A 9,783-nucleotide genomic window follows, 5' to 3' on the forward strand; every position below is an offset into this window, starting at 1 on the left:
ACTTTCACTATAAAATCAACTGGTAATATAAGAAGCAATCCAATTATTTATAAGCATATTCAAAATTCCTTCTTTCCTTATGAAACTCATACTCTCAACAGCCTTTGTCAATGGGCGAAGGAGGGGGCCACAAGAGAGATGAAAAAAAGGGAGACGAGACAAAGATACGGTGGTGGTGGGTGGAGAAGGAGAAAAAGAAAGAATAGAGATATAGGGGTTCAAAAATTGGGGCTTAAAAGAAGGGACACCAACTGAAAACAAGAGAACAAAAGCACAAATTTGAGACGTAGATCAGAAAAGCAACCATAACGAGTGAAAAGGTGGCACCGACTCTCAATGCGAATGAAATAGCAAACCACAAAGTTAGGTCTTTGGCTTGAAGGTCTACGGTTACGGTTAACTTTACTTTCTCAATGTGGCACTTAGTAGGCCCTTTTTTGTTAAACGAAGTCATATCGAAGGACAACAAGTATTAACATTTTCTTATAAAATCTCAACTTCTAGATATAGATAGAAATAAATATCGACCAAAAAAAGAAAGAAATGAATAACGACCTATAACATCAACATGAAAGTAGAAAGTAATCTCATCTAATGCCGTATAACAAAAAAAATAGAGATTAACTTGATAGTTTGGCAGATAAATCTGCAAAAATGAAAATGTAATTTACCTAAAAAAAAAAAAAAGATTAGATAAAGTGAGCTTGATTTATTGCTTTTATCATTTTCAACCGGGAGCTTTGATATGACACTGGCTTAGCTACTTGCTCCTAATTTTTCGTATGGCCCCAACTGACCTTTTAATTTGAGCCAGGCTTTAGACTGAAGTTTCTGATACCATTCTAGTCCAGTCTAGGTCCAACTGAAAATGGTCAGAGCCCACCCCTGCCTGGCCACATATATTTTTAAAAGGAGTAATGTTAATTTTTAAGACTAAATTTATAAAATATGTGATGTGTTATCAAAAAAAAAAAAATGTTAATGAATACTTAAATAACATTTCAATCATTAATAATCGTGTCATATGTTTTACAAAATATGATTTATGTAAGTGGTCTGCTTAATATTCCATAATGCTAATTAAAACCATTCACAGATTAATGCTAATTAATATTTTCATGTGTTTCTGGGATCATTGCTTGAAAGGAATTGTTAATCATGTTATCATGTGGGCTTAATTAATCACTGACCGTAACTCTTCTTCTATCAATGAAAACCTTAAACCTCATTGCTTTGACTATAAAAAGAACTTAATCAATGAGATAAAAGATATTCGAACTTGAAACATTTTAGAAGTTCAAACATTGGGTATAGAAGTTTTAATGATAGATAGAATGAAATTAGTGGAATTCAAACTCGGGTGTGCATGAGGGAAGAGTATATCAACTTTAATCAATGTGATTGCGCTCACATGAGTTTCATATGTATAGTAGGAAATGTAATTCATCGAATTGCATATTTAAGGACTTTTTTTTGTACAATCAACATTTTACATCAAATTGATCTAAACTGTAGGAATGCGAATTTCAATTTAAATGTAGAGAGAAGAACATACTGCTCGAAGCGACTTGAATAAATTCAGGTCTACCATATTTAAAGACTTTATAAGAGTCACAGATCCACTATGTTTGCTATGATTGAAAACGAAAGATGAAAAGTGATTAAATTGATGAAATGTTGATGAAAGAAATGCAATAGTGTATTTTGAGCAAATATTGTAAAATATAAAATAAAGAAAAATCACATCATTCCCAAGTTGTTGATTTGGCAGATGCATGTGATTGCAACTTCTATTTTTTTAGAAGCTAACATTTACGTGTTGTGCCCGTGACAGACAAAGTGTCCAAATCCAATCTGTGCTATAGCGACCTCTTTTAGTCTTAGACACCAATTCAATATAAACTAAACTAATTATATGATAAATCACGGACTTAATAATCGATTAGACATTTTTTTTTGTTAAATAATAATTGGTTAACTTAATGCAAACATTTGACAAATAATTCACGAAATCTTCGTAGAATATAATTCAAAGTAGAACTAACTTATATAACCAATTCTCAACTTTATAAAAGATGTGATTAATAGCGTGATCTACGTAAAACTACTCGTTGTTTTGATTTGTTTCTTATTTCGCTCACTAGTAGCTTGGGGATGGGGTTGTGCAGCTGCATGGAGTCATGTCCCTTTCGTGACAGCTTCAACAATGCAGGCCTTCATCACACCAAATACGAAATTGAGGACCCAGATTTTAGGCGGACATTGAAATTTGGAATATGGTTGCCGTGCACTTGCATGTTAATACAAGCATATTTTACCGTATTCAGGCAAAGGACTTGCATGCATGCATCTCTGGAGAGATGTCACTGCGGCACATTCAACTGATAGTATAAACTATAAAGTTATAGTTAGGTCTATAACTCTCAAGATTTCATAGGGCTTAAACTAGTAAAAGGAATCTTAACCTGGCTTAACCTGGCCAAGTCTCTGAACTAATCATTCTATCAGCAGAATAAAACGATCTCAGTGGAAATTCAGTAAAGAATAAAATATAGGTTATGTTAGGTAGATTAATTTTTTAGACTAAATTGGTAAATTATGTGATGTGTTCAGATGCAATGGCAGATATACATTGGACCAAGGTGGTCCTGGGATCACATGGAGTTCGAAATATATACATGGAAAGGTCTTTTGAGAACCTTTTGGATGTTTGGTACGATTCCATTTTGTGTCTACCAAGTGTTTGATGTAACATCTGTTAGGCATATCTCGACAGCATTGTATCGATGACACTCGAAATATTCTCATGAAAGCACTCATCATATCGCTTTAGCATATGTCGATATTTGTTAATATGTGCGCGACATGGTTTGACTGACAACAATAAGTCTACCAAGTGATCAACAAAATTCCTCAACGAATAAATTGAAATTTTTTTGCGCACTTCACGCTCTGTTTCTATTAAAAAACTTAAATCTTTAACATTGGACCCTCCAATGTTCGAATTTTGGATACGCCACTAGATATGTCATCAATAGAAAATAAACATGTTAATCAACACTTAATAATAATTCATTCATCAACAACAACATTATATAATTTACAATATATAATTTAAATAATTGATCTTCTTAGCAGTACCTAAAAGATAATAAAAGTTTGTTAATCAGAATCAGATGGTCTGGCGCACATGACATGGCCTGTTCGGCTGTTCTGACAAGTCAATATGCTATCTGTGATTCCGTAGTGCACCATTGTCAATTCACGCCAACGGAGAATTAGTACAATTTGCTGCACTCTTCTGAAACTATTAGCAATTGTATTATTAATTTCCTATTAAATTCTAAGCTGGTTTCGTAATACTTATCTTCTCATTGTTAAAAAAAGTTTAAGCTCAGTTCTCTCGTATTAATCAACAGTATGGTCTCCATAATTTCTCGTGCCATAAATTGATACACGTCAAAGTACCCCTTTTGAATAATTAAATACTATAGAAGTTTTCTTGGTAAGTTGTGTAACAATGTAACGTGTTTATATTGTTAAGTTCTAAAATAGGACTATCAACCAGGTTATATAGTTCTTGTTTAAACGAGCAATACAGTTTCATAGTTTGACAATACAAATATTCGTCACGCAATATAAGTTCGATGAGAGAATACTACCAATATTATGTACAATCAAACTTGGTTTAGGTTGCTTGTGCAAAGCAAAGATGGGAGGGGATGGGGGGTTTGGGTTAAGAAATTTCTTAGGATGTGTGAAAGGTGACCACAAGAATGATGTTTTCTTTTATCATCTTTCCCTCCATCAATGGTGGCAACGGTCTAGTTTTTGTCTTCTGCAGCAAGCAAACAAATTTGGGGGTCCATTGGAGCCTGGAACTTCCTGGATCAAAGTCACGGGAAAAAAAAAAAATGGATCCAAATTTCAACCTCGACAGCAAAAGAAAAGACTCAACTGACACTACTATTTATATACAAAACATTCAATCTCTCTCTCATCAACGATCTTTTGATTGTACATCCATGTGTAGTATACGACATACATTGCCTTGTAAGTGAATCACATCCACTCGTTAACGACGTTAAGTTTCCTTGAACTCTTGAGCGCACCTAAAATCGTTAAACTCTACGGCGTATGTCATGCATTAATGTACTCTAGAATAATTAGAGCCTATAGTTGTCTCATTCATCTCTCCCGCCCTTATCCTCCAAGGCAATACTCTTTCTTCTCTTAAGAAATCAGACTTGGAAATGGAAGCCAGCTCTTCTTCTGCTCCAATGGTTTTGGGGTCGGTTTCATCCCACGATCAAGAGAGACTGAACTTGAAGTCCATATGGGGGGTTGTCGTTTCGGTCAACAACTTCATCCACAAACTCATATCAAATGCCAAAACCAGAAACTCTATCCGGATGAGATGCGCCACCAAGTTTACCACTGCTAGAAAACACAAATTCTTTGAGTTCTCTGAGCAGTCTGTGTTATCGAATTTTTACTGGGGCATTGACAGCATCGAAGCCGCAATTCAAGAAAAGTGTTTGGATGAGAAAGCAGCTCTGCTGAAGAAGGCAGAGCAAATGCTGCAGGTTCCCGCGCTGCTCGACGAGCACGGTGTCACAGCTGGAATTCACAACCGGTATTTGGTCTGCTGCTCTTACTTTTACCTCTCATTGGTCAGGAAGCTCCAGGAGGACGAGTGGCAGGTTGCGCTGCATTTCCTGCAGGCAGTGCTGGTGTCCCCGGGGCTTGTTCAAACAGAATTCGCACCCGAACTCTGCGAAAGGCTCTTCCCATCACGCACCGCCAAGTGTGGGAAGCAAGCAACAAGGGGGAGGGGGAACGCGGGGTCAAATTTTCCCTACGTGGAACATGAGGACGATGAAGCAATAGGGCGGATGGCGAGGGTGTGGAGAGATTGGCTGATGTATTATCAGGTCATGTTGTACGGAGAGACTCCTCGGTGGGAATGTGACACTGAGCCTCAATATTCTATGTGAGTACTTCTCGAGTATATTTGGATGTTAAAGGCCTTAATTATAACTAAAACTGAATAATCACTCCTTGTAACAGGCATGAAAAATCTACCAGCTCGTTTTCTTCGAGTACAATTGAGCACTGGGAGGTAAGCCTAATATCAATGTCTAAATTCAACACGCGACACAAGTTCGAAAGATTTTCTCGTACGCACTTTCTGTAGAAGTTTGGATCAGAAAAACCCTTTTGCATATTATGTTTAATTTGTTTGCTGTGATGCCATGTAAAGGTGCATCCTTTTGATCCTCGAGAGGATATTGGCGGTGGCATGGGAGATGAAATGAAGACTTTTTCCATCTACATCCGGGAATTTGAAGAATATGAGAAAACTGCAAAGGATTTAGATCAAGTGACAAGTTTTAATGTCGAGAAGCTTCAAAGGGGCTCCAGTATCAAAAGACTCCACGATATGTTGAATGACTCGCAATCTGATATGCGAACTTCAGTGGGTTCATGCTCCGATTTTTCTGCTTATGACATTGAGTCAGAGGTTTTCTTCGAAAGACATTACTATCTTAACAAAATTTAGTTACTACAATAAACCAGTAAGCTTTCGTTTTAAGATTTCATAATTTCTTTGTTTCGCAGATCATGGATTACGGCGAATGTTCACTGACAACCACAAGAAGTAGTGCAGATTTTCCCAGGTCAGAAATTTGTGACTGGTTAGTTCATACTCTCAAATCTACCTATTTTTGGTTTTGTTTTTCTCTTTTTTCAGAAGAAGAAAATGCGAGTGTAAAAGTCACTACCCAAAATTTAATGTCAGAACTCAATATATTGTACTAATTTACAAGCACTGACTGTACAGGAAGCTGCAGGAGTCAGTGCATAAAGAAGTCCTGGAAGTAAATAACTCTGCGTTACTTGCCAGCGGATTCGCCAGTTCAATCAAAAGTTTAAACTTAACCCTGTTCGAACACAGAGATAAAAAATCAAAGACCTTTCGGCAGCATTGTATGATCAACCAGATGGATCACCAACAGAGTGGTGCACGAAGAAAGCATAATTTTCGTGGTCATGAAGTAAGTTCACACCCTGCAAAAGACTCCAAAAGTGAACTATTTCATATGACCGAAAAGGCAATATCAAAATTATTGTACTCGGAAGGATTAGGAAAATGGGAGGAAGATCATGTTGTAGAAGTGACAACAATATACGAAATATTGGGCAAAAAGAACGGAGAAAACTGCGCTGTCTTGAAAGACATGATCTTGGATCAATTGCTAGCAGGCATTTCTAGTTCGACAGAGGACATTGTTATAAGGGCATCAATTTCAATACTAACCAGCATTGCTGCAGCAAATAAGTCGGTTATAGAAGATGTCAAGAAGAAAGGTCTGCAGTTGTCTGATCTCGCAAGTGCTCTCAAAAGAAATGTGCAGGAGGCAGCAGTACTATTTTATTTAATGAATCCAACTCCTGCAGAAATTAAGACTTTCGAACTTTTACCTACATTGGCGGGGATCATGTGCACTTCGAATAGTTACAAGTGTAGGTCAGGATCACTGCCATCTCCTATGACAGCATGCCTGATGATTACTGAAATTTTAGTAACTGCATTCGACCATGCCACGAACAACATGCACTTGGCTGAAATCAGTTCTCCTAATGTTCTTGAAGGGCTCCTAGATGTTGCAAGAGACACCAACATTGAAGAATTGATCTCCTTGGCAACTATTCTTGTAAAATGCATACAATATGATGGAGATAGCCGAAGATATATATCGAAATTAGCTCCTGTGGCTCCATTTGTCCGGCTTCTGGAAAGTAACAAGAAGCATGCCAAGTTCATAGCACTCGAATTTTTCCATCATGCTCTTTGCATGCCACGGTATGAAAATATTCTTCAAATTCCAATAGATTTTATGACAACAATTCAAGTCATTTAAAGTTTGTGAATGAAATCAAGAAATGTAGAATTTTAAATAATTATGAGGCTGTCTAACATCAAATTCTAATTTTTCAGGTCATCAACGATTACCTTGCTGAAGAGGCTACAACGCGAAGGAAACACGAACATCATGAACTCACTCATGCTGTGTATCAAACAATTTGAACCCGAATACCAAGTTTTGGCAGCAAATTTTCTGCTTCATTTAGATACACTAGTAAGTAGAACAAATATCATCAAGCTATGTAGGAATCTAACACAACACACACTCCTATTGACAGCGAATGAATATCTGCAGGATAACTCCACTTGTAAGAGTATATTCAGAGAAGAAGCAGTGCAGGTTCTTCTCAAGTCAGTGGCATCTGAAGAAAGCTGTGGTGCACAACAATTATCTGCATTCATTATATCGAATCTCGGTGGAACATATTCTTGGACAGGGGAACCATACACAATAGGATGGTTGGTTAAAAAGGCATGCTTGACTTCCTCGTATCAACGAAATATGATCAAGAACATTTGTTGGTCGGATGATTGCTTAGAGGTGAGGCTTGAACTCGAATGTGTTATAATATAAACTACGATCAATCAATACAAAATGTGCCAATAGAGAAAATTGCACAAATTTACAGGATGCTGGAACAGACACATGGTGCAGCAAAATTGCCAGAAGCATCATTAACATTGGGAATCCGGTTTTCCATTCGCTAGCAAAGGGCCTAAAGAGTACAATAAGGAGTGTTTCAAGGGATTGTCTAACAACTGTTGCATGGCTTGGATTTGAAATCGTGAAGAGTCCAGAGAGCGTAAAATTTACCGCTTGTGAGATCTTGCTTAGCGGAGTTGAGCAATTTTTGCATCCCGGAATGGAGCTAGAAGAAAGAGTTCTAGCATGTCTCTGCATATACAACTATGCTTCTGGTAAAGGTAATGCTTCTCATTTGTAACTAAAAAGCACGAGATTGTCAAGTGTGAACGTTCAACGAGTAGCACATGTTTATAATTTCAGATTGGTAACATAACGTGAAGAACACAGTTCATTCTATGCAAACTCAAATGGTTTGATCATGTAGGGATGAAAAAATTAGTTCATTTCTCGGAAGGAGTGCGAGAATCACTAAGACGCTTGTCAAGTGTAACATGGATGGCGGAAGAATTACATAAAGTAGCTGATTATGTTCAGCCATTTTTATCAGTAAGTACTCAAACTTTGTCTGCAGAATTACTCGAGAGCTTTCGGATTAGTCTGCCATCAGTCTATCCGGTGCAATTTCAGCGATTTCTTTTCCTTTTTGAAGTAGTGAGCATTACTAACAGATTTATATATTGTCTTTGTTGGAATCATTATAACGGTAAAGCAGCGTATTTCGTGTGTTCACACACAAATCCTTGAGGTCGGTGTCAGTTGCAGTGGAGCTGTATGTGCCCTCATCTATTACAAGGGATTTCTTTGCAGTGGATACTCAGATGGTTCTATTAAGGTGTGATATTTTAAAATTATGTGCTTCAGGCACTCAGTAATCATATAATGTATGCATATTCTTATTTCTTGGTGAAGAATCTACATCGATCAAACGTTTTGAATATAATTTTATATGATGGCGCGATCATTTACGTGTCTGTGAGTTCATCCAACAGGTATGGAACATCAAGGGGCAATCAGCCACCCTTGTATGGGACGTGAAAGAGCACAAAAAGGCAGTAACGTGTTTTTCGCTTGTTGAACCGGGGGACAGCCTTATAAGCGGATCACTGGACAAAACCATTAGGGTATGGTAAATTTTTGCAGAAGCGACACTTACGTTTCTTCACTTTGTATGCAATACAAAAATAAATTAAATTGCAAAATGCGACTTCTTTCTGCAGGTCTGGCAAGTGGTTCACAGGAAATTGGAGTGCATTGAGGTGATAGCAGCAAAGAAACCAGTTCAGCACCTTAATACGCACGGTCAAATGATATTTGCAACTACCAATGGCCATGGAATTAAGGTACTTACAATGCCACATTACTGATAAATCCATGGAAACTTATTACTGAATAAGTGTCAAGCTAAGAACGACGTATCTTTTTCCAGGTGTTTGATGCATCAAGAAAGGCCAAATATAATTGCAAGAGTAAAAGGGTGAAGTGCATGGCAGTGGTTCAGGGGAAGATTTTTGCAGGGTGCAAGGACTCAAGTATACAGGTCAGTTTAAAGGTCTTGTATATACTAAATCATGCGCTCATGCTCTCGTTAAAACAACATTAAGTGACATCTCACTGTGTTTAGGAGTTTTCCATCATGAACAACCGGGCACAAGAGATCAAAGCAGCAAGGAAGTTCTGGAAGCTGCAAAAAAGGCCTATCACTGCAATTGTAACATACAAAGATTGGCTTTACAGTGCAAGTTCGATCGTGGAAGGTTCAAATTTGAAGGTAAGGATTACAATTGGAAGCCCACAGAGAGAGAGAGAGAGCCTTTCACTTGATTAAACTGTGTATAATATTCAGGAATGGAGAAGACACGTCAGACCTCAAATGTCACTAAAAACCGGGAAAAGAGAACGAGTAAAGGAAATGGGAATAGTGGAAGACTTCATGTACCTTAACTGCAGCCCAGCAACAAACTGCATTCAGGTAAGTGTACTCCGTTATCGCACGCAAAATGTTCCAAAATGAAAATTTCAGCATGTCCAATTTTGTTGAGAAACAAACGCTTCGCGAAAACAGATATGGTTAAGAGGGTCACAGCAGAAAGTGGGAAGAATTTCAGCAGGAAGTAGAATCACCAGCCTACTCACAGCAAACGACATTATCTTATGTGGTACCGAGACAGGATTAATCAAGGTGTGCACATTAAACCCGTGTAATATA

General features: G+C 37.6%; 1 protein-coding gene across 4 annotated transcripts in view; it reads left to right on the forward strand.

Annotated features, from left to right (window-relative positions):
• The first annotated feature begins 4,002 nt into the window (after nt 1-4,002).
• The window catches only part of LOC137737920 (Transducin/WD40 repeat-like superfamily protein), a 6,128-nt gene continuing 347 nt past the window's right edge, over nt 4,003-9,783 (forward strand). The window contains exons 1-16 of one of the 4 annotated variants that reach the window (XM_068477504.2): nt 4,003-4,993; nt 5,071-5,122; nt 5,264-5,524; nt 5,623-5,699; nt 5,846-6,868; nt 7,004-7,145; nt 7,227-7,472; nt 7,561-7,855; nt 8,002-8,123; nt 8,287-8,409; nt 8,567-8,698; nt 8,795-8,917; nt 9,004-9,114; nt 9,199-9,345; nt 9,421-9,546; nt 9,640-9,756. In XM_068477504.2, coding sequence (XP_068333605.2) covers nt 4,254-4,993; nt 5,071-5,122; nt 5,264-5,524; nt 5,623-5,699; nt 5,846-6,868; nt 7,004-7,145; nt 7,227-7,472; nt 7,561-7,855; nt 8,002-8,123; nt 8,287-8,409; nt 8,567-8,698; nt 8,795-8,917; nt 9,004-9,114; nt 9,199-9,345; nt 9,421-9,546; nt 9,640-9,756 — 3,837 coding nt within the window. In that variant the 5' untranslated portion in view covers nt 4,003-4,253. The remainder of the gene's footprint in view (nt 4,994-5,070; nt 5,123-5,263; nt 5,525-5,622; nt 5,700-5,845; nt 6,869-7,003; nt 7,146-7,226; nt 7,473-7,560; nt 7,856-8,001; nt 8,124-8,286; nt 8,410-8,566; nt 8,699-8,794; nt 8,918-9,003; nt 9,115-9,198; nt 9,346-9,420; nt 9,547-9,639; nt 9,757-9,783) is intronic. The other 3 variants (XM_068477505.2, XM_068477506.2, XM_088682563.1) reach the window with 3 other exon arrangements.

Source organism: Pyrus communis, chromosome 13 (genome assembly GCF_041283825.1).
Source record: "Pyrus communis isolate YQ-2024b chromosome 13, ASM4128382v1, whole genome shotgun sequence".
Taxonomy (NCBI): Eukaryota; Viridiplantae; Streptophyta; class Magnoliopsida; order Rosales; family Rosaceae; genus Pyrus; species Pyrus communis.